Genomic DNA, 26,382 nt, shown 5'->3' with positions numbered 1-26,382 from the left:
ATATTTCCTGAATGGTTGAAATATGCTGAAGTTAAGCCACTGTTTAAGAAGGGAGATAAAGAAATAGCATCAAATTTCCATCCAATTTCACTTTTGCCAACATTCTCAAAATTTTTAGAAAAGGTAATGGACAATTGGCTTTATAACAATCTTATCACAAATAACATAATGTCAAAGTCACAGTTTGGATTTCTAAAGGGTTCTGATATTGAGAAGGCTATATACACTTACAGTGAAAACGTAATTCATTCATTAGACAAAAAATTGCAGGCAACTGGTATATTTTGTGATCTGTCAAAGGCATTTGACTGTGTAAATCACAATATCCTTTTAAGTAAATTAGAATATTATGGTGTAACAGGAAATGCTGCAAAATGGTTCAAATCGTATATCTCTGGCAGGAAAAAAAGGGCATTATTAGGAAAGAGAGATGTATTCCAACTGGGAACTAATTACATGTGGGGTCCCACAAGGTTCCATCTTAGGGCACTTAGTTCTTCTTGTGTATATCAATGACCTATCATCAGTAACATTACCGGATGCCAAGTTTGTTTTGTTTGCTGATGATACAAACATTGAAATAAATAGCAAATCAAGTGTAGTCTTAGACAAATTGGCTAATAAAATATTTGTGGACATTAATCACTGGTTCCTAGCCAATTCTTTGTCACTAAACTTTGAAAAAACACACTACATGCAGTTCAGAACTTGTAAGGGACGTCCCACGAGTATATGCCTAACATACGATGACAAGCAGATAGGAGAAGTGGACAGTGTTAAATTCTTGGTATTACAGCTTGAGAATAAATTCAACTGGGAGGAGCACACCACAGAACTGCTGAAGCATCTTAACAAATCTCTATTTGCAATGCGAATTGTGTCAGACATAGGGGATATAAAAATTAAAAAGCTGGCATACTATGCTTACTTTCATTCCATAATGTCATATGGGATTACTTTTTGGGGTACTTCATCAAACCAAGCTAAAGTTTTCTGGGCACAAAAACGTGCAATAAGAGTTATATGTGGTGTGAACTCAAGAACATCTTGCAGAAGCCTGTTTAGGGATCTAGGGATAGTAACAACTGCTTCCCAATATATTTATGCCCTTACTGAAATTTGTCACTAAAAATACATCACTTTTTCAAATAAACAGCTCAATTCATGGAATCAATACTAGAAATAAGAATAATCTTCACAAGGATGTACAGTCAGTTACTTTTGTACAAAAAGGTGTGCATTATTCAGGAACATACATTTTCAATAACTTGACAGCAGCCATAAAAAGCTTAACAACCAATAAAATTCAGTTTAAGAGAAGCCTAAAGGATTTATTGGTGGCCAACTCCTTCTACTCCACTGATGAATTTCTCAGTAGAACCAATTGATATTGTGTGTGTGTGGGGGGGGGGGGGGGGGGGGGGACACGTGTGTGTTTAAGTACAATCTAACTTCTGCAAAATTTCAGTGCAGTAATGTGTTCAATGTAAATAAGTATTGTAGTAGTTCTATTATATGTTTATTACCTTATAAATAAATAAAACTTTTTTTTTTAATTTAGTAAATGAGTGTTTGTAAAATGATTCTTTCATATAGTGTTCATTAAAAAAATTATGATCATTCCACTTGGGACCTGTGAAAGGTACATTAGCTTATTTGTTTCAGTCATAAATATTTGTCGTGTATTATTATTTTTCTGACATGTTCCACATCCTGGAGGACCTCCGCACTACGGATCAATTGGAGTGAAAGTAAATCTAATCTAATCTACACTACTGGCCATTAAAATTGCTACACCATGAAGATGACATGCTACAGATGCGAAATTTAATCAACAGAAAGAAGATGCTGTGATATGCAAATGATTAGCTTTTAAGAGCATTCACACAAGGTTGGTGCCGGTGGTGACACCTACAACGTGCTGACATGAGGAAAGTTTACAACCGATTTCTCATACACAAACAGCAGTTGACCAGCATTGCCTGGTGAAACATTGTTGTGATGCCTCGTGTAAGGAGGAGAAATGCGTAACATCATGTTTCCGACTTTGATAAAGGTCGGATTGTAGCCTATTGTGATTGCGGTTTATCGTATCGCGACATTGCTGCTCGCTTTGGTTGAGATCCAATGACTGTCAGCAGAATATGGAATCGGTGGGTTCAGGAGGGTAATACGGAACGCCGTGCTGGATCCCAATGGCCTCGTATCACTAGCAGTCGAGATGACAGGCATCTTATCTGCATGGCTGTAACGGATCGTGCAGCCACGTCTTGATCCCTGAGTCAACAGATGGAGACGTTTGCAAGACAACAACCATCTGCACAAACAGTTCGACAACATTTGCAGCAGCATGGACTATCAGCTCGGAGACCATGGCTGCGGTTACCCTTGATGCTGCATCACAGACAGGAGCCCCTGCGATGGTGTACTCAATGGCGAACCTGGGTGCACAAATGGCAAAACATCATTTTTTTGGATGAATCCAGGTTCTGTTTACAGCATCATGATGGTCGCATCCGTGTTTGGCGACATCGTGGTGAACGCACATTGGAAGCGTCTATTCGCCATCGCCATACTGGCGTATCACCTGGCGTGATGGTATGGGGTGCCATTGGTTACACGCCTCGGTCACCTCTTGTTCGCATTGACGGCACTTTGAACAGTGGACGTTACATTTCAGATGTGTTAAGACCCGTGGCTCTACCCTTCATTCGATCCCTGCAAAAACCCTACATTTCAGTAGGATAATGCACGACCACATGTTGCAGGTCCTGTACGGGCCTTTCTGGATACAGAAAATGTTCGACTGCCACCCTGGCCAGCACATTCTCCAGATCTCTTACCAATTGAAAATGTCTGGTCAATGGTGGCCGAGCAACTGGCTCGTCACAATACGCCAGTCACTACTCTTGATGAACTGTGGTATCGTGTTGAAGTTGCATGGGCAGCTGTACCTGTACCCGCCATCCAAGCTCTGTTTGACTCAATGCCCAGGTGTATCAAGGCCGTTATTATGGCCAGAGGTGGTTGATCTGGGTACTGATTTCTCAGGATCTATGCACCCAAATTGCGTGAAAATATAATCACATGTTAGTTCTAGTATAATATATTTGTCCAATGAATACCTGTTTATCATCTGCATTTCTTCTTGGTGTAGAAATTTTAATGGCCAGTAGTGTACTTTACTCTGCATGTATGTAAATTTTTGTAATATTGCAAGCTTATAATCAGTTTGGAGACACTACATCACAAAGTAATCACAGATGTGGTTTTTATGATTCTTGTAGGAATGAATTGAGTACTGAGAGTGCCTGTAGTCATACCTGTAATTAATAATTTTACTTTTCATTCCTCATATAGTACGAAAAATAACTTCGTATATAACTTGGTATAGCAACATCTATCCACAATGCATGTGTGCAGGACATACTGTTAGGTTATGGGGTAGGTGGGAAATCCTTACACAACACTCAAAAGCTGTAGAAGAATTTACAAGATACAAATGACACTCTAAAGTCAGAAATAACTGAAATGAGATGCATTGATGAACAGTAAAAGTTGGTACCAACGCAAGAAAAGAACAGAAGAGAAAATAAGAAGAAAGATAATAGATACACTGATTATGTGCATTCATTTTTTTTCATATTCACAACCATCAGTGCCAGGATCTGTTGAAATTTCTATTATATTTGAGATTGAATATGCTGTGAAACTTCCCTATTTCCTGGCTAAAATCTGCTCTTTTTTAGACACAATATGAAGCAAATTGTAATCACAACAATATAAAGAAAAAGCATACATTCCAACTCACTATAAAGAGGATACGTTGAGTTGCAAACAGGTACAATGAAAAGACTGTTACACAATTAACTTTTGGCCAAAGTCTTCTTCAGAAAAGGAAAAACACACACACACACACACCACACACACACACACACACACACACACTCTTCACACAAGAAAACACGTCATGCACACATGACATCCATCTCCGGCAGCTCGGACCAGAATTGTGTGTGCGAGGTGTGCTTGCTTCTGTGTGTGTGTGTGTGTGTGTGTGTGTGTGTGTGTGTGTGTGGTTTCTTTTCCTGAAGAAGGCTTTGGCCAAAAGTTAATTATGTAAAAGTCTTTTCCTTGTGCCTGTCTGTAACTCAATGCATCATCTTTACGGTGAGTAACAATCTCTCTCTTGCCTTACATTGTTGATATAATAAACTGCAGTTTCCACTGTTTGAAATTGTAATCACAGTTGAAGAGGTAGTGTGTGTTTTCCTAGATTTATGAAAGGTGTGTTGTGTAGTATCACTTGGCTGTCTAATAGCCAAGATGTAACCACATGTAGTATCATCACAAATATGTGGTTACCATGTAGAATATTTGACTGGAAGTACCCAACTGTTAAGAGTGGATACAAAATGTATAACAAAAATAAAGCTAACATTGGGTGTCCCCCCAAGGAAGCACAACAGGATTGCTGGTGCTTTCAGTACTCAATATTTATCAGATAGGGTCTGCAGCACACACCAATTGTCCGCTGACAGATGAAAAAATCTTGTTTCTATGTAAGACCCAGATCAGAAGTTGATGTACGTGGACTCTAAAATGCTCCTTATGAACAACCCAAAAAAGTGTTACTGTAATCTCCCTTAATCTTTTTGAACATTCGCTCTATAAAGGCAAAACATTTATCGACAAGTATGGAACTGATTAAGGCACCCTGCTGTCTTATCCTCAACTTAAGATTCTTAGTGCATTTTCTTACTTAAACCTTGAATTGTGTCATCTCCTCTGACACTTTCCTTATTTATGTTGGAATCACCTTTTGTCTTTAAGCAAACAAACAGTGGCCCAAAAAAGCTGGATTCACAGATATGTGGCAGATCTTCCACTTCATCAAATGAAGAAGAATAAATTCTGATTGGTGAAAGTTGAAAACCATATGTTTGGCCCTGCAATTGTATGTTGTTACTGGACCCACAACGATTTCAATCTATGCCCACGACAGAAGCTATCAGGCAGTTTGTGATCTATATTAGTATCTATAAAATTAACTTCCCCAGTAATTTTAATACCAGCTTCAGCGAAGCCACCCATGAAAATTGAATAACACAATAAGCATTTAACTGCATACAACCATTTATGTGTAATGAGGTAAAAATGAAAGAATTGACATAAAGTGAACAAAAATTCTTCTTTCTGGTTGAGAATAATGAAGTATTTAGAAATAAAGAGTTGACTCACCAAAAGGCAGAAGCATTGTGTCGCCAACAGACACACAAACAAAAGGTGCAGAGCTTTGCTAGCAGTCGGAATGAAATTCCTTTCTCAAGCTGTAGGAGAAACTTGCACATGTACATGTACCTGTACCTACACACACACACACACACACACACACACACACACAAAATACTGGGGGGGGGGGGGGGGGGGGGGGACAGTGAGTTACCTTAGGTGTAGGCCAGGGTGGTTACAGGAGCAAAGGCTGTGCTGCAAGGATAGTTGCCGAATGCGCAGCTCAGAAAAGCTGGTTCTGGTGGGGAAGAGCCAGATGTCAGGGGTTGTGGAGCAGCCACTGAAATCTTGCATGTTGTGCTCTGCTGCATGTTGTGCCACTGTGTGGTCCACATCGTTTTTGGCAACAGTCTGGCGGTTGCTATTTATTCTGGTTGACAGCTGCTTGGTTGTCATCCCAACGTAAAACATTGTGCAGTGGCTGCAGCAGAGCTGGTATATAACATTGCTCGTTTCACATGTGGCCCGGTATCCAATGGGGTAAGATAAGCCTGTGATGGGACTGGAGTAGGAGGTGCTGGGTGGATGATTAGGGCAGCTCTTGCATCTGGGTCTTCCATAATGGTATGATCCCTGTGGCAAGGGATTATGAGTGGGAATGGCATGGGGATGGACTAGGATGTTGTGGAGGTTGGGTGGGCAGCAGAACACCACTTTGGGAGGGAATGAAAGTACCTTGAGTAGGATGTCCCTCATTTCAGGGCATGGTGACGGATAATCAAAGTTCTGACAAAGGACATGGTCCAGTCATTCCAGACCTGGGTGGTATTGGGTGACAAGGGTGTCACTTCTTTGTGGCTGGTTCTTGGGATGGATGTGAGAATCAGGTGTGCGTGGGGATATGGCATGGGATATCTGTCTCTGTATTAGGTCTGGGGGGTTTTGCCTCTCTGCAAAAGGCCTTTGTGAGGCCTTCAGCATACTGGGCGAGGGAGTTCTCATCACTGCAGATGCATCTGCCACTGGTGGCAGCTGACAAAGTACAGGTACTGTTGGTGAATGGCGGGTCTGATGGCTGAGGTGTTAAAGGAGTCATCTGAGAGAAGGAGATGGACATCCAGGAAGGTGGCACAGTGGGTGGAGGTTGGGTTGTTCGGGGAAGGAGACCAGGCAGCGAGGTCATCGGTCTCACTGGATTAGGGAAGGACAGGGAAGGAAGTCGGCCCGGCCCTTTCAAAGGAACCATCCCGGCATTTGCCTGGAGCGATTTAGGGAAATCATGGAAAACCTAAATCAGGATGGCCAGACGCGGGACTGAACTGTCATCCTCCCGAATGCGAGTCCAGTGTGCTAGCCATTGCACCATCTTGCTCAGTAAATGGGTGGAGAAGGACTAAGTGAAGTGGATGGGAGAGAATGTGTGTTTGTGTGTACATTTCTCCGACAGCTTGAGAAAGGAATTTCATTCCAAAAGCTGGCAAAGGTCTGTACCTTTTGTTTGTGGGTCTGTTGACATCGCAGCACTTCTGCCTTTCGGTGAGTCATCTCTTTATTCCTAAATAATTCAAAAATTCTTGTTTCTTATGTTGGTATGGAGACAGTAGGATATTTTCTCTAGTGTCATATCTACTGTAGTAAGTGCACTCAAGAAGGAAAAGAGACTGCAGTAGGGACCATTTCACTCCAGCTAAGTTGTTCGGTAGGGGCACTTGAGTACTTTATGTTACAACTGTTTTGCACTGCATCACATAGCTCAAAATTGAACATCAGTTCCGAGTTCAAAATCTACAGGTAACACAATGTAAAGGTTGGAGCAGTTAGGGAGTTGAAGTAATATTTTCCATTCCCCACAGAGCTCTTATTGAACACTACATGGAACAGGTATTGTAGTATATCCATACACGATGAAAACTGAGTAACTCTACACTTGTACAAAACTGGTGATTTCAGAATCTTTGGCAAGCAATTATTGTTTGATACCTTCTAATAAAGCCACCATTCTCACATCGCTTCCTAGCTTCAGTATCTGCAGGAAACAGCAGTTCTGGTCTATAAAGAATATCAACTAGAAGTGATAACTCTGACTGAACCAGTGGTTTCAATTGATCTTCTAAAAGCGACACAATGTCTTGTAGCCCTTCTATAATGCTACGATCGAGCCGCATTAGCTGAAACAAAGTCAAACAATTACTCGAGTGGAAAAAAGAACTTTTCAATCTATGGATAACAATATCGTATAGTGAAAATCAAACTACTAAACTATAATTCATAATTATTATTCTCTCTGGTACCTGAGACTGTGAACGTTCCATTTTTGGTGTTTTTGCAGCCTGCAACCATTTGCTAGTCTGTCTCGATAACATTGCTGCTTTGTTGAACATGGACAAAACTTGGCTTTCAAGGTCAGATGGAATAGCTATTCCTCTTCCTTTAGCTGTAGAAAAGAAGATACAGGTTTCAGGTATTGTCTTGACAAAAATGAATAATTTCTTACCTTCATGTAAGACTTTATCAGTGAGGCAGATTCTGAAACTACAGTTTTTTGCTATTAAATCTGATAGTAAGAGAATACAATTACTGTTTAATATTTCATCAAAAATAGAGTCATTAGAACTGGAATTCCTTGATAAACACCTCTGAAGTAGTTTTTAAAGATGCAACACAAAGACAGTTCAATATTGACACTGTCATGAATGTGACTAGTGTTCACTAAGTGATCATGATCAAGAAGATGTTTACAGAAGCAACAATCAACTTCTTTGCTGCCAGCACTGAGTGAAATAGACATTAAATCTAGTTTACCTAAACATACAATGAAGAGCCAAAGAAACTTGTACACCTGCCTAATATCGTGTAGGGACCCCACGAACACATTTGCTGCAACACGACATGGCATGGACTCGACCAATGTCTGAAGTAGTGCTGGAGTGAATTGACACCTGCAGAGATGTCCACAAATCCGTTAGAGTATGAGGGGGTGGAGATCTCTTCTGAACAGTATGTTGCACGGCATCCTATATATGCTCAATAATGTTCATGTATGGGGAGTTTGGTGGCCAGTGGAACTGTTTAAACTCAGACGAGTGTTCCTGGAGCGACTCTGTAGCAATTCTGGACGTGTGGTGTGTTGCATTGTCCTGCGGCATTGTCCAAGTCTGTCAGAATGCACAATGGACATGAATGCATGCAGGTAATCAGTCAGGATGCTTACGTACATGTCACCTGTCGGAGTCGTATCTAGACATATCAGGTGCCCCATGGCACTCCAACTACACATGCCCCACACCATAACAGAGCCTCCACTAGCTCGAACAGTCCCTGCTGACATGCACGGTCCATGGATTCAAGAGGCGAAGCATAAAGCCTCGTGTCGTGCAGTCATCAAGAATACACGAATGTGTCTTTGGCTCCGAAAGTCCATATCACTGATGTTTCACTGAATGGCTCACACACTGACACTTTTTGATGGCCCAGCATTGAAATCTGCAGCAATCTGCGAAATTGTTGCACTTTGTCACACTTAATGATTCTCTTCAGTCATTGTTGGTCCAGTTCTTGCAGGATCTTTTTCCGGCCGCAGCAACGTCAGAGATTTGATGTTTTACTGGGTTCCTGATATTAATGGTACACTTGTGAAATGGCTGTATGGGAAAAATCCCCACTTCATCGTTACCTCAGAGATGCTACGTACCATCACTCGTGCACCGACTGTAACACACACACTCACTCACGTCTTGACCACCTGCCATTGTAGCAGTAGTAACTGATCTAACAACTGCGCCAGACACTTGTTGTCTTATGTAGGCACTGCCAATCGCAGCGCTGTATTTCGCCTGTTTACATCTCTCTATAATTGAATACGCATGCATATACCAGTTTCTTTGGCATTTCAGTGTATGATTCCAACAGCAAAAACTCCATAAATTATATATCTTGTAAACATCATCATAACATCCAAGTTATATGTCCTGTAAATGTCATCATATAAAATCTATACATGTGAATGTGCAATATTTCACACCAAGAATCCAGTATAGTACAAGTTAATACTGAAAATGTCCTTCTGCTTGCTTTATAAAATATAAGGTCATACGATAACAATAAAAACTGTAATACTGAAAATTTCTGTTACGGAGAGAGGTGTCACCAATAGTTATCAAAAGTATGTCATGCTAAATGACAATTTGTACAGTGACCATAGAAGTTAATTATGTCCTGAATATTATCACAGATAATTATTTTCTATTATGGCAGCACAACTCTGATATGTATTCTACTTTTTGCTGCAGTGGTAACGACTGGACACTGAAAACAAAATATCCTAATGAATAGCAAATAGTCAATATGGTAGATGCTTACCATCTGTAGTCTGGTTCCAGAACAGTAATACTACAAATGCTACATGTAACTGAACTATTACTTGGGCATCCATTTATGTCCATATTACAATTCTGATATCTGTATATGCTGAAACTGTGGTGTTTACTGGTGCCACTTTCATTATTTTTTGTTCTCCATTTTATTACCATCTACTCAAAGTTTTTTTAAGTACTGCAACACTTTCCTCTAGCTATTTTCTTATGTACATGGAGTGTGTCCACATTGCTTATCATCAATTCTGTCTTTCTCATCTTTCTCATTTCTAACAATGAATTATTTATACCAATCATTCCTTTAAATGTATCTGGTAAAATGAAGTAACTGTGCTCACTTAACAACAATGATGTTGCTCCACTACATCTTTCTTCCTCATCTTAATTTTAAATCTACAATGCAGATGGGTATAATATAACATGGGGAAACAAAATTTAGTGACTGGCAGAAATAACAATATTAAGACTTAGTTTATGCTGAGTACTTTGCTAAACATAAGGAATGATAGTAATACATTGACTATACTACTTTGTATAGAAGTATTATGATGCCCACAACTGTCTATAACAGAGGTTCTTACCCACTTCTGACAAAGTACGAATGCAATTTTCAACATTAAATCTCTGTGCTGCATTCAGCCATGTGCACTGAGATATCCGGAATGCTGCTTGAAGAAGCTGCACAAAAATAGGTTGTCTTGTCTGCAAGTAAAATAAGCCAAATATACTTCTTGGCAATTTTTTGACAGCAAGCACATTTTATATTGTAATGTGAAGTCAAGCCAAGAACACATTACAAAAATTGACAGCTGAAGCTAAGAAGAGTATATAAAACTATTTACCTGAACAGTTGTACTCTGGTCTGAAAATGGAGTGTTAAAAAAAGTCGTTATAATGTTCATAACACTGTTGATGACATAGTTTTCCAAAGCTGTATCAGCATGTTTTCGATCATGTGTTGAATTTGCAACAATTCCCATATCTACCAGGAAGCTCTTCTCAAAAAGAGACCACATGTGGTTGGATGTATAAATTTCCTTCATCTCAACTTCCGTATCAATATAGCAATGGTTTAAGAAGTTAATATATGCTTCCTTTACCTGAAAAGTATACAATAAATTGTTAGTCTTAGTTTACAAATGAGGATTATGAAAACAAATTATTTCCCCACACTTTTATTTCTTTTAGGGGTGTTGAGTAAACAACAATTTGCATTAACCACAGGCTGAAATCTACTTATAATGAGTACAGTCTCCTAGATTAAATATGCCTTATCTGGAATAAATAAACAGCAATGAGAATTTTATGAAAACAATACTGGAACATTATGAAAACTCATTGCATTCAATAGTAACATGTTCCTAACAATTAATAGCAAGTTTTTTTATTCGAGGATGTGAGAATCTTTGAAGAGGCTCTGCTCACATCTGAAGAGTAATATGAAATTGTGAATAATTCACCATCATGAATTTGTATTTGTTAATTCCATTCTTGGATTCTACTTACTGATATTTACAGAAAACTGAAGTCACCACTATCGTACTGATGAAGCTACTTTCAGCTTCCATCTATATAAGCAGTATTACAATGCTTTCATTACTGTGTTAGTATTGCTTAAAGTGATAAGAAATGCAGTTCATTTTTGTGGAAGGTTAAAGAGAATGTTATACTGTTCTATTAAATTGCTAAGCCACTTAATTTTATATGTCTAATATGAACATTTCCTAATCTTTATCAGTAATTAGTAATGCGAGGAACTCAAGGGTGTTTAGTTTAACATGTCAATATTTACGAAGGATTTGAGCAGAAGTACAAGAACTTAATAAGGCAGGAAATACTAATCAGGGCACCAAGACTGAATACCTTCTCTAAAGGAATCAACATGGGTTACACAAGCAGAGTCATTTGACTAAGCCTGCTTCATTTCTTCAAAGATTCATAATGAAGCAGATAATGGTGCACAAGTTGACATGTGTTCTCTAATTTCCAGTTCCACACTGCTGCCAAGTGAACAACATATGAACATTTGGAATATTCGGCCTGCTAAGTAACTGTATTGAAGACATCTTATAACGTAATTTTCTGTATGTCATTCTCCAGTGGGAGAAATCATCAGATTTGAAAGTAATTTCGGTGAAGCCCAAGAAATTCTAATAGGATCACCACTAATTACAATACATATAAATGATGTGGTGCATTGTGTTGGGACCCACACAAGGCTGCTGTAGAAAGTGCAATTGTTTATGAGGGAGTTCCAATGCCAGAAAATTGTAGTGCAAAGATGACCTGCAAAGGATCAGTGATTGGAGAAGAGATTGGCAGCTGAAGCTCACTATAAACAAATCTAACACATTGTGTAGACATAGGTAAAAAGACTCATTATCGATTCATACAACCATTGGTGATCAGTCAATGATCAGAGTCAAACCAGTAAAATATTGAAGGGCACACACTTATGACAATTTAAGGTGGAAATATTACATAAAACTAGTTGCAGGAAAGGCAGATTCTGGGCTGAGATTCATTAAAAGAATCCTAAGTAAATGTAATTTACCTATGAAGGAGGTAATTCACTCAACAAATATTCAAACAATAATTCTTAAGTACTGATTGTCATTCTAAATATTGCAATGGAAAATCATGGATGGAACATAAATAATGGAAGGAGTAAAGATAACAAATCACCATAAAGCTGAAGCCTTATGGGATCAACAGGGACACAAACAAAACTGAAAATTTTAATACTCTTTTGAACGATGTTGACCTTCTGAGATGATTAGTACACAATTTTGAAATAAAATTCTGTCACAGATCTGAGAGAAAATCCTAAAAAGATTTGATCTTATGTTAAATTAGTAAAAAAAGCCATCTGTCAAGACATTAGCAGACTCTAATGGCATCATAATGGAGGATTCCAGAAAGGGTGCGTGGTGCAAGTCATTCTATTTGATGCTGCTTTGACAATTTGCAAGTCAATGAAGTTCAAATGGAATGCTGGGGACAGAAGAGAAGGCAGAAATACTTTATTCTTTTCTGCAAAATCGTTTCACTGAGGAATATCATGCTGCAGTTACTGCTTCCAACTGTCACAAGAACATCAAGAATGATAGATGTCGAAATAAGTGAATGTGGGATAGAAAATAAACCAAAACAAATCATTCGAGAAAAGGCAACTGGAAAATGTGCAGATCATTCCCATTTTACAAACACTAAAAGTCTCCTCTGTAGGAATCGACATGATTTCTGCAAACAGTGAATCCCAGTTCATTTTCTTCCATCATTAGATCCAGAAGGCTGCAAATACCAAGAGCCCAGGTTGATGCTATGTTCCTTGACATCTGGAAGGTGTTTAAGACAGTTCTTTAGCCTTGCCTACTGAACAAAACAGGAGTAGATGAAATAACAAACATGCTTTATAATTAGACTGAAAGTTCCAAGCAAATTTATTCCTAACGGAGAAAAATCTTCAGATGTACCCTGAGGGACTGTTACAGGGTCATTACCACTCACAGTATACATAAAATGACCTTATGGATAACATCAGAAGGCTCCATGTGGCTGCTCATGGATGATCTTGCTGTATACAGAGAACTCACAATGGCAGAAAATTGCAGCAAAATGCAAGAAGAGTTACAGAGGATCAACATATTTTAGAGGGATACAGTTCACCCTCAAACTAAGCAAATGTAACATATTTTGTAAAAACAGGCAGAAAGACCAGTTATTCTATGAACACACAATTGCTGAACACTCTCTGGAGCAGTCAAATTCATTAAACATCTAGACTTAAGTCTATGGATCAATCTGAAGTGGAATAATAACATAAAACTAGTTGTAGGTAAGCCAGACATGAAACTGAAATTAATTGGAAGAATCATGAGGAAGTGTAGTCAACTCACACAGGAGGTAGCTTAAAAACCTTCCTTTCATTGAATATTGCTTTTTGTTCTACAACCTGTACTAGATAGGACAGAAAGACAAAATAGAGAAAATCCAAAAGAAATGCAAAGCTTTCCACCACAGGTCCACTTAATAAGCATGAAAGTATCATGGAGATGCTCTATACAACTCCTGTGGTAGACAACACAAGACCGGCATTTTGCATCATGGTGTATTGCACTGTAAATCTTCCAAATGCACACCACAAATGTGTTCAGCCATCTTCAACAGCAGGTAATACATGTGGTGTTTGACAATATTACTAAAAGGGTAGATTAAATCAAGCAATGGAAATCCAAGATATAATATGACAATATTATGAAAAGGATAGTTGCTATGCACCGTATAGCGGAGATGCTAAGTCGCAGAGAGACACAACAAAATGACTGGTACACAAGTAAGCTTTCAGCCAGAAAGCATTCTTCTGAATTAGAAAACACACACACACACACACACACACACACACACACTGGCACCCAGAAACAGTGGTTATGTATGTGAGATTTGCATTTCTCTCTCTCTCTCTCTCTCTCTCTCTCTCTCTCTCTCTGTGTGTGTGTGTGTGTGTGTGTGTGTGTTGTCCAATTCAGAAGAAGGATTTTTGGCCAAAAGCTTATTGATTAGCAGTCTTCTTCTTGTGCCTGTCTGTGAAGCAACATTTCCACTATATTGTGAATAGCCATCTATCCTTTCAATCATATTGTCAGGGAACAAAAAGATAAATTCAAGCTTGCATTTAAGCCTCCATATAATAATACCACCAAACTGAATTTTCCTGAATTTTCAATATATGTATATATGTATGTATTCAAAATATGTATAGTGACGGGACAGATAAAATATTTAGTTTTTTGAACAATGGATGACACGAGATTCTTAGATGTGTGGCACACATCTTCCTAATGATTCTTTTTTGATGTTTTAATATCTGTACCGTATAACTTGAATTACCCCAAAAAATTATGTCATATCTGATGACAGATTCGAAGCAACTATGGTAAACAATTTTTCATTTGTCCATGTCTATTACATCATGTAACATTCCCATTACAAAAGAAAGGCTATTTAGTTTGTTAACTAAATATTCTGAGTGTGCCTGCCAGCTTAAGTTTTCATCCAAGTTTAGTCCTAAGAATTTCACTGAGCTTCCTGGTTCTATCTTCTCATTTTTACGTAGGACATAAATCTCACTTGGTTTAGATTGTTTTGTTTTGAATTGTATGAGTTGTGTTTTTGTAATGTTTAGTTTCAGACCATTTAATTGAAACTAGGCTTCCAGAGAATCCAATATGTTTACAACACAGTCAGTGATTTCTGCAGAGCTATATTTTTCAATCAGCACTGAAGTGTCATCTGCAAATAGGACTGACTTTGCATTGATGTTTAAGGGTAAATTATTTATACAGGGTGTTATAAAAGGTACGGCCAAACTTTCAGGAAACATTCCTCACACACAAAGAAAGAAAATATGTTATGTGGACATGTGTCCGGAAACGCTTACTTTCCATGTTAGAGCTCATTTTATTGCTTCTCTTCAAATCACATTAATCATGGAATGGAAACACACAGCAACAGAACGTACCAGCGTGACTTCAAACACTTTGTTACAGGAAATGTTCAAAATGTCCTCCGTTAGCGAGGATACATGCATCCACCCTCCGTCACATGGAATCCCTGATGCGCTGATGCAGCCCCGGAGAATGGCGTATTGTATCACAGCCGTCCACAATATGAGCACAAAGAGTCTCTACATTTGGTACCGGGGTTGCGTAGACAAGAGCTTTCAAATGCCCCCATAAATGAAAGTCAAGAGGGTTGAGGTCAGGAGAGCGTGGAGGCCATGGAATTGGTCCGCCTCTACCAATCCATCGGTCACGGAATCTGTTGTTGAGAAGCATATGAACACTTCGACTGAAATGTGCAGGAGCTCCATCGCGCATGAACCACATGTTGTGTCGTACTCGTAAAGGCACATGTTCTAGCAGCACAGGTAGAGTATCCCATATGAAATCATGATAATGTGCTCCATTGAGCGTAGGTGGATGAAACTAAAATGAGCTCTAACATGGAAATTAAGCGTTTCCGGACCCATGTCCACATAACATCTTTTTTTTATTTGTGTGTGAGGAATGTTTCCTGAAAGTTTGGCCGTACCTTTTTGTAACACCTTGTATAAAACAGGAAGAGAATTTGTCCCAAAACCGAGCCCTGGGGAACACCTAGTGAGATAGTTTCCCATTTTGATGAGAAATTTTCAGAGTTAGACGTTATTATAACTCTTTGCTTCCTGTTTGTCAAATATGAGGTCAGCCACTGGAGGGCACTCCCGCTGATCCCATATCTCTCTAATTTATGGAGCAGCATGGACTGATTCACTGAACAAATGCTTTGCTTAGGTCGCAGAAGATACCTGCAACCTTTTTAGGCCACAGACAAATATTTAATGAAAAACAGATAGCACAGTATCTTTACTTCATTAAATTTAACCCTCATGCGGGTGCACCTGTGTATGAAGTGCGCCAACCAAAAATATAATGGTTTTGTGCAGTTCCATTTTTGTTTCACAACTCCAAACCTATACCTATTCCTTCTGTATTGCTTCAGGTAACACAGCGACAAATTGTGTCAGCGTACGTCCAAGTGATCATCAGTAATATAAAATATAATGCGAGCTAGGCGAGAAAAAATTTACGATCAGTTCAAAAAAATGGCCCCAGTTATGAACTAGCAACGTAATCCCACACTGAGGCAGTTGTCTACGAGATAATTAGTGATCAAATAAGCAGCTGACCGAGATCTGATGCAACTGCACTGCTTAATGGTTCGTATGCGTCATTAATATCTCTTTAACAGCTGTCCTTGGCAAAAGAGAGGTACAGTGAAAATTTATTTCATTATTGTTTAATTAAACAGTAGTTACATATTATGTAAGTTTATCTTCTCCTTGTTTAAATAAACCAAGATTTAACCATGATTTTGATCATAACTTACCTGGGTAACATAAGGAAACCTATTCTTTTCATCTGTACAAAGTGCGCCGCACGTCCGCTCGTGTTATAAAAAATGGCACGCCTGCTTGAGGGTTAAACTAGTGTGCTATATAGTAATCTGTTAAGAACCAGCATGCAAACCAACCATGTACTATAAGGAGACTCGCTCAACACCGTTTTGAAAGAAGTTGTGCTACTGATATTTGGAACATGTACCTAACTACATGTCCACAAGGAACCATGTCTGCTATAATAAAGCACATTGCTGGTTTCTGCAACTCCTATGATTAATAAGAACACCATACTAACTCATTAACAAATCAGATTACAATATTGCATGAACTGGTTCATTATGTCACTTCTTCATACTATATTATGCAATGAATGCTGCTCCATTATGTATCAGATTAAAAGAATGGCAAAGCTGAGAATGAAACAGTTACTATGGACATATAACTAGAAAAGCTTTGTGTGTAATACACTGGTAACAATGTTTCATATATTTTAGTCTCCTACACTCAGAAAAGTGATTTCACTGGGTTCTTGAAGCCAGGCCTACCTCACTGTTAAGTGTTCACCTGCTTGGAACCTATTTATCACACATGTGAGGTCATTCTATTAAGTTGTCTTGGCATTCACATTTGGAGAACTGTGAAGAATGAGGTGATATTGAGCTGGCTTCATTCAAATATTTTGATGACACGTGTAGTGTTATTAGAATATTTTTTTCTAGAATTTTTTGTCAATTTTGAGGCTCCAGATTTGCTGTTAAAACACGCATACTACAGTGCATCAAAACATCTGAACTTCTGTTATGATTAGGATAGCAATTATGATGACAGTAAACTAAAGAATTAGCGCATGGCATTTGTCTCTACAGCTTATAATGCCCGCCCGCGCGCGCGCGCGCGCGCGCGCGCGCGCGCGCACACACACACACACACACACACACACACACACACACACACACACACACACACACACAGGGAGCATTATCAGCATTTAAATTATGGCCTATATACTGTAAATGATATTATAGGACAATCCAAGAAATCAAATTATTAACAATATCACAAAGAAAAAGTATATATGAAGAAAAATCAGTACTGAAAACAACAACTGACAAAAATTCAGCATGCTATTAGCTCAACATATTGAAACACCAAGATACAAAAATTAATTCAATTAAATCCATCCTCTGCCACTAAAGAAAATAATTAATCAATGCTTACATAATATATACTACAGTTAAAACTGTTTTCCTGTAAAATACAATCATTACTGTTCATTTGTTAGTTAAATTTTTAAGATTTTAAGATCTACTCTAGTAGATTAGTACTGGGAGAAATTCACATTTCAGAGCCCAAGTCCACATTCACTGAAGGATGGAAAAACAGCTTGCTACGTAGAGAGTAAGTAAAAGAGTGATAGGAAGGAAAGGAGTTGGTACACGCAGTGATGGGAGGGAGGATTCTGGTCAGAGAAGAGAAGGACAACATGCTCAAAGACTTACTTACACGGTGACAATTGTTGAACTTTATGAGGGGAGAAAAAATGTACATTAGTTACAAACTATGGTGTGCACCCACTTCATTCAACATGTAAACTTCACAACACTACAGAGATTCAGATTTATGTTGTGACATGTTTGATATGTCTGCCATCATTTACAGTGATGTGGTATAGACAATTAGTGAAATTCTGCATGACCTGTTGAAGTGTCAAAACATCGATGCTGTCAACAACCTCCTAAATGGCTGTTTTCAGCTCAGCAACAATTTTGGGGTTATTGCTGTACACCTTGTCTTTAATACAGCCACACAAAAAGGAGTCGCATGTGTTCAGATCCAGAGAATATGGTGGCCAATTGTGGCCCGTGCCAGTGGCCTCTGGGTACCCCAGAACCAGAATGCAGTCCTGAAAGTGCTCCTCCAGGACACCAAACACTCTCCTGCTTCGATGGGGTCAAGCTCCATCTTGAATGAACCACATCTTGTCAAAATCAGGATCACATTGGATAATGGGGATGAAATAATCTTCCAAAACCTTTACATACCGTTCGGCAGTCACTGATTATTCCGTGACTGAACACTGCTCACCACACAGTCACCCGTTGAAGGTGAAGAGATTTGTCGATCGCAAAATGTGGATTCTCAGTCCCCTAATGCACCAATTTTGCTTATTGATGAACCCATCCGAATGAAAGTAGGCTTTATCACTACACCAAACCATACAATTCCCATCATGCCCTACAGGCAACCATCCAGTTTGAACGTCCTAACGCAAACCATTCAGAAGTTATTACAATTTTATTTCATGTAGATCAGTAATTGTAACCCTGCACATTTAACCTTGAATTTGTCATTAACCAGCAGCAGGGGTGAAAAAGTGACACGGAAGAGGGACTGGGAAACGGAGTGGATACAATTGAATCACATGTAACATGCCTGCATAAAATTCAACAACACAATAGGTGTTAATGACACACAAAAACCTCAATTCGTTACTTCAAAGTCTTGGGATGGGATGCCTGTGAAAGAAACATATTTTAAATACTCACAGCAAGAAAGAAAGAAAGGACATCAATCAAACTGAAAGAAAAAGGTAAAATGATGAAAAATAGTCATGAACCTAAATCAAAGTAATAAAGAATTTACATTCAAACATGAGAGAGATAGATATTGATAGATAGATAGATAGATAAAGAGAGAGAGAGAGAGAGAGAGAGAGAGAGAGAGAGAGAGAGAGAGAGAATAAACAAAACATTAACATTATGATTAACACATTTACATTTGTAAATTTACGCTAAAGGCAAATGTTTGCCAGAGATCAATTAGATTGGACTGTAAGGTATAAAGAGAGGCTGAACACCTAGTTAAAATATGCAATCACACTGAAGAGCAACTAATTTATAAATACAGTCCTTAAAATGAATGATGTAGGCAGTAGTTACAAAACTTACCTCTGGAATGCAATCAGTATGTGACACCATTGCCACTATGTCATCAAGAGGAAGTAAACTGTGACATTTTATTTCGGTGTACACATTTTTTCCCATTGTACAGCAGGCCAAAAGTTTAACCAACTCCACATGATACCTTAAAAAAGTCAATTGTCTTGTGAACATGCTTATCAGTTCACCATTTCCTTTGGTTTGCATTTAGCACATATTTAGCAAACTAAATGCTTAAAACAGCTGAGACTCAAGGATTACCTGAGAGGACCACTTTCATCCATGCGGTGCCTTTTTGATCTCATCATTTTCACAAAGTTGTTAAATGAAGCTTTGTCATTGTAGAACACCAAGACGTCTTCTCCTGCATTCACAAGCTGGGAACAAAATAGGAATAAGCATGGAAATATTTTGGTTTTGAACACACACACACACACACACACACACACACACACACACGAGACAGGTCAGATACAATAGGTTGAATAGAAGATCAAAAATGGTTCAAATGGCTCTGAGCACTATGAGACTTAACATCTATGGTCATCAGTCCCCTAGAACTTAGAACTAGTTAAACCTAACTAACATAAGGACATCACACAACACCCAGTCATCATGAGGCCGTGAAAATCCCTGACCCCACCGAGACTGAATAGAAGTGCTGCTTAGTAATCTTCATTTAAGCTTCATGAGGAGGACAAACTGCAACTTTGATGACAACTTTGTATCAACTAAGAACTCATATTGGTGTCATTAATTTCACAGTTCTTTCAGAATGCAATGATATACTTGTGTATACTTTATTATCCAATCAAATAACGATTAGCTGCAGTTGTAACATAATAATGCTGTCTTTACAAACATATTCTTCAGAACTAGTTAGAATGATTGTTACTTTGTTACTTTCATGTCTTATTTATGCCTCATTCTTTCTCTTTATTCCAATGTTACTGCAACATATTGTACTAAATTCAGCAATTTCCAAATGGAGCTTTTAGCATAAAATCCAGCTGCCATGTGGAAAGTGTGCAATTTAACTACTATCTGTCATTTGTAGAAAATTCTCAATCATTTCTCTCTGTCCATGTTGATGGAAAGCTGGATCCTGGTTCTCAGAGGTGGTCATTACAGAACCAATGACTGTTCAGTGTCATTACAAGTTAACATTGCAGAGTTCACGGTTCAAAATATACGCTCTGAAAAAATTTATGATGATATCAGTACAAGAAATATAATGTACAGCAGCTGTCACAGTTCGCTGCACAACATGTTGACTTAGCACTTAGCACTTAGTTTTAAAGCTGACGATATCTGGATTTGGGTTATTGTACAGAGTAACAAAACATATTTTCCTACTACATGTACAATAAATAAACAGAACAGCCAAGTGTGGGGTTCTTGCCAGTCAAATCCACAAGCACGAAGTTCCTCTTCATAGCATATATTTTCCCACTAACTGGTTTGATGTGCAGCTTTAAAAACAGTCAGCTAATTTCATCATCACTCATCACTTGTTCTTTGAAGTGTTTTAGTCCTTATGTCTAAAGACATACAGAGTGTCTGACCAATGAGGTTGCGACATGTTTTGTTAACATCATTTTCGTGGTTCAACTTTATAACTTTGTAGTTTTTTTTTTTTTTTTTAATTGTTGTTGTAGTTTTTTTTTTTAATTGTTGTGGGTTGAATTTTTCAATTTTTTTCCAACTGTATGGCCAAAATAACTCAATGCAAGCCAATTTTGACTGCAGGGTTACCAGGTGGAGAGGATTTCTCAGGGGAGCAATAATTCAGTTGCGATTCGGAAGCAATTCTCAGTGTGAAAAACATGGCCCACAACCTTGAAGATGGTTTGTTCATCTGTATGATAGGTTATACTTGACTTTTATGCTGACCTAATTGTCACCATTTTGATGTATTTATAGTCTGCCTGCACTGTTCCATAAAACTAGGCCTTTTTGTGTTATAGCAACACATTAAAACTGTTTAAATTAACTTGGTTCTTGATCGTTTCTTTTCCCCATTCCTTTGAGAAAGTCAACATTGCCTTCTTGTACTATTCAATCAATTATCCATATTTCACAGAGAGCTGGTTATGAAATACAATGTTGGTAATTACAATTACTGTTTCACCTCTAGTTGATGACAAAAAGGATGAGTACTTACTATCTGAAGAATTTAAGTGGATAAAACTAATCATATTAATTATGGAACAAAACTGGAAGAATGCTACTGCTGCAGTGTTATCGACAAGTTTACATAGTATTAAAAAATACAAGGCTCCGTACACTTTAAAAGACTAAGGACTGGAGAAAAAATAACCTGTACTATGTGTGGTCAAAGTGAGGAGGAGTAGAGCTATCTCTTTATAGCCAATGTAGAAAGCAGTTAGTATCAAGTAGTTCAGCAATAATAACACAGATATTACACAAACTACTTACCTCTTGCATGACCATATCTTGACATTTCCTTATGAACTGATTTTCTGCTTTAACAATTGTCTGCAAAAATTTTAAATACTGAACATGTCTACCATGAGTTTCAATGCAGTGAACAAAATGCTGTATCACTTTTTCATTGACCTCATTACAAAGAGTAGAGTTATCTTGAAATATACTGCATACTGTTTGTGCCTCCAATATCTGAAAAAAAAAATTAAATTACCAATGCCATGAAAAATGAAGCTAGTCTTTATCACTTGCAGAGAAACAAACAGACAAAGCTTTTTGGTAGTGACATCATAAATAAATTTTGAAATCTCACTTACTCCTGGATTTAAGAAGAGATCAAGATGCTTATGAAGGAGAACTTGATTCTGTTGATTTCCAAGGCAAAAATTCTGCAGAAATTCATGTGCCAATCTCATGAGTTCATTCATTCTTACATCCTCTTTTTTGTCATAAGGAATCTGGAGGAGGTCAAGGACAACAGTATGGACACCTACATTCCGCAACAACCTTTGCTCGTGCTTTCTTGGTTTCAGCACACCACCTGCACAACACTGAGTGCACAGCTTGTTCATTCGAATGAGGATCTAAAACAGAAACATTGACATATTTTAGCTGTGTTAAAAAGTAATGCCGATTGATGTAATGAATTACTTAATAAGTAATCACACTCTTGAACAAACTCCACAGAAAACTTTGTTGCAGTTTTGTTTGCTTATACAGTTCAAAGGGCTACAATTATGCTCCCTGACAAAAGAAGTGAAGCACCCAGAAGACATGCTTGGATGTCAATCTAACTTTGCACGCGCTCCCACAAATGCACACGCGCACGCGCGCGCGCCCACGCCCACACACACACACACACACACACACACACACACACACACACACAGATCAGCAGGTACTTAAAAGACTAGAATATCAAATCTCTTCGACAGGAAAAATGCCTTTTATAGTGCATTAGTGCTATTTGTCTTTACAGCTGTTACCAGGCCTGGTAAGGTATAAGGTATACAGGGGAGCGCACATCATCACATGTTGTTTGATCATTGTGAAGGACATGGTGATTTCACATACTCATTTGAGATACTGCTATCAGCAAGTCACAGAATTTGAAATGTCCCTCACTGTGGGCCTCCATTTGGCTGGCTGGTTGAATAATGCAATATTCAGATTTGTGGGGCATTCAGACCAGACAGTGTCCCAGCGTAGGACTGCATGGAAATGTGAGGAGACGTACATGTTTCTAAGCTTCCAGTCCACCATACCTGACCACCACAAGGATCACTGTATTATTTGTCAAGCACATCATAGCCCCCTCCATTTCTGATTCTGCCATCCAAAACCAAGTAATGAACTCCTTGCAACATCTGTATCATCCTGGAGACTTACAGCAGCAAGACTAAGAAATTATTGCCCAATGCATAGGTTGTCAATAACACAACAATACAAATGGCTACATTTGGAGTGGTGCTGCGACAAGGAAGTAGATACTGCTGCTGAATGGCATTGTGTTCTATGATAATCGGGATTCTGCACTTCCCCGAATGACCATCGTCAGTATGGCAGCAACTCTGGAAGAAGTCTTATTCTTCCAATGTTTTGGAGAGGCACAGTTACGTTACTCCTGGTGTCATGGTATAGGGTGCAATTAGGTATGACTTCAGGTCACAGTTGGTAGTGACTGAGGGAAATCTGATGGCACAATGGTACGCCATGGACATTCTGCATCCTTTGTATTACCTCACATGCAATAGTATTCTTGTGCCATTCTTCAACAGGACAATGCTCATCCATACACAACAAATGTGCCTATGAACTGTCTGCTTGATACTGAGGTACTCTGTGGCCACCAAGATCCCCAGATCTGTCCCTCATAGAACATGTGTGGGATTTGTGAGACAACTTTTCTCAGGAGAGGATACAAAGGCTTTATGACACCCTTCCTAACTGAGTCAGGGGATGGATCCAGGCCACAGGAGGTGCAATGTCATACCGATAAATGGGCTCATACTGCCAAGTTCTGGATGCACCATTTTCTTTTGTCAGGCACAGTAGATATGGTGCAGTTTCAGACATTTTAGTGTCTCAAGAAGTAGTTCTTAGAGCAAATACAGCAACAATGTAGTTTTAATACATTTATGTTAACACGGAAAACCTGTGTGAAACAAACTTAAATTATTTCGTATAAAATTTAAAATCAAGCAAACATAGATTCTGACTGTTGGCAAGCAACACAGGAGTGCCATATTTTAGTTCCTGCACAACCTCAAAATACTGTCTTTATATGACCCGTGCATGTAGTGTAAAGTACATACTAGAATGCTAAATGAGACCATCATTCATAAACCTTCGTGTTACATGAACTTTAATATTGTGATGCTCAAACAATATATAAGTTGGGGGAAGCAGCTGTCCTCACTTAACTATGACATCAGTTTCTCCTGGAAAGTTAATATTTTAAATCTGTTGAGAACCTATTTACCGCTGATGTTAACTTCACAAACCCATAACATATTGTGCATTCTATCTTTGGATATTTATTCTCTTCAAGCAGTTGAAAGATGTATATGGCTCCCTGAGACTACAATAATTAAAGAGTGGACTAAATGGAAATTTTCTTGACTGTCTCGTTCATATAATAGTTTTCCATCTATCTTCAGTTTACTTGTTTCACTTCGCATTTAGGCAGGTCCAAACGCATATTTTACGAATGTCCATGATTCAATTGGTTTATCATTGCTGGTGCACATTTTATTTACTTACATGAATTAACTGGTGAATGACTACAAACATGTAATCATTCAGTAACAGTTCAGGTAGAACATGGCATTTCTGAAGTATTTCATATGAGATGGAAGTCACTACACCAAGTTGTTATTCCCAATAATCCCTTTAGGAATTAAAAGCTGTTTTCTGATGGTAATGTTTCCCAATAAATATGGAAGATATGTAAAGAGTTAACAAAAATGACTCCATGACAATTCTGTGGGACGTACACAATGACAAATATGTTTCCTCTTTCCAGATGCGGTAATTCACCAAATGCTACATTTGGACATATGTTCTCTAAGAGAAAAAATGTCCATTCAAAAGCATTGTGACTTCAGAAATTAAGTACTCAACCGAATATCATGTATAAAGCAAACAAAGTGACATTTCCAGGCGTCCTGTTTCCAGCATTAAACTTCTACTAAGATGTTCTTTGGCATGCAGGAATATCATCACTGCTGTGAAAATTGTATTCAATAACAATATTTAAAAAAGTGTCAAAGAAATGTCCATGTTACTACACATACTGTAAAAACAAAGGGAGAGGAGGGAAGGAAGGGATGACATGTCAATGTAATTATGCATACTGTATAAAATAAAAAAATTAAAAAAAAAAAAACAAGAGGTGGGGGGGGGGGGGGGGGAGGATTTATTGCATCTGTAAAACATGTTGTCAGCAATTAGTAGTGTTAATCTGTACTGTAGTATACCAATGAACCTAACCAATAGATGGTACTGTCAGTTTCATAGTACACCAAAAACCAATAGATGGTGCTGCTAGTGAGCAATGATAATATCCTCAATAAATCATAGTTTGGATTTCAGATGAGTTGCTCTACTGAGAAAGTCATTCACATGTTCACTCACCAAATTTTACCAGCATTAAATATCAAAATAGTGCAAGTTGGTACTTTCTGTGGCCTATCTAAGACATCTGAGTCTGTGCATTGCAATATTCTCCTACATAAATTGAAGTTTTATGGGACTGATGGTAGAGACAACCAATGGATGATAATAATAATAATAATAATAATAATAATAATAATAATAATGTCATGTGACTAGGGCCTCCCGTCGGGTAGACCGTTCACCTGGTGCAAGTCTTTCGATTTGACACCACTTCGGCGACTTGCGCGTTGATGGGGATGAAATGATGATGATTAGGACAACACAACACCCAGGCCCTGAGTGGAGAAAATCTCCGACCCAGCCGGGAATCGACCCTTCTTAGGATTGACTTTCTGTCGCGCTGACCACTCAACTACCGGGCACAGACAACCCATGGATGATGTCATATCTAACAACAAGAATGCAGAAAGTTGAAATAAGTAATCAAACTAATGTATTCAGGGGCATTATTCTGACTGGGGAGAAATCACATACAAGGCTCAATCATAGGTCTGCCATTGTTCCTCAAATATGTAAATGATCTTCCATGTAATATACACAAGCAGAATTAGTTCTTTTTGCAGATGACACTAGTATTGTAATCAATTCAAGCAAACATACAGCAACAGAAGAAATACTAAAGAAGGTTCTTAAAAGAATCATTAAGCAGTTTTCTGTGAATGGTCTCCCCTTCAATTTTAAAAAGACACAATACAGTTAATTTTGCACATATAGGGGTACTACACCAATGATAAATGTAACTCATGGTGAAGAAGTATTACTAGGATGT

The 26,382-nt window shown here is 38.3% G+C and overlaps 1 protein-coding gene across 1 annotated transcript in view; it reads right to left on the bottom strand.

The window, feature by feature from the left end:
* The window catches only part of LOC124721161 (inositol 1,4,5-trisphosphate receptor), a 360,416-nt gene that overhangs the window by 138,709 nt on the left and 195,325 nt on the right, over positions 1-26,382 (bottom strand). The window contains exons 22-29 of the mRNA XM_047245990.1: positions 22,253-22,519; positions 21,927-22,127; positions 19,749-19,864; positions 19,497-19,632; positions 10,448-10,705; positions 10,187-10,307; positions 7,524-7,666; positions 7,213-7,400 (exon numbers count right to left, since the gene is read on the bottom strand). Coding sequence (XP_047101946.1) covers positions 7,213-7,400; positions 7,524-7,666; positions 10,187-10,307; positions 10,448-10,705; positions 19,497-19,632; positions 19,749-19,864; positions 21,927-22,127; positions 22,253-22,519 — 1,430 coding nt within the window. The remainder of the gene's footprint in view (positions 1-7,212; positions 7,401-7,523; positions 7,667-10,186; positions 10,308-10,447; positions 10,706-19,496; positions 19,633-19,748; positions 19,865-21,926; positions 22,128-22,252; positions 22,520-26,382) is intronic.

This window comes from Schistocerca piceifrons, chromosome X (assembly GCF_021461385.2).
Source record: "Schistocerca piceifrons isolate TAMUIC-IGC-003096 chromosome X, iqSchPice1.1, whole genome shotgun sequence".
Taxonomy (NCBI): Eukaryota; Metazoa; Arthropoda; class Insecta; order Orthoptera; family Acrididae; genus Schistocerca; species Schistocerca piceifrons.
This window is presented reverse-complemented; position numbering and strand designations above follow the sequence as displayed.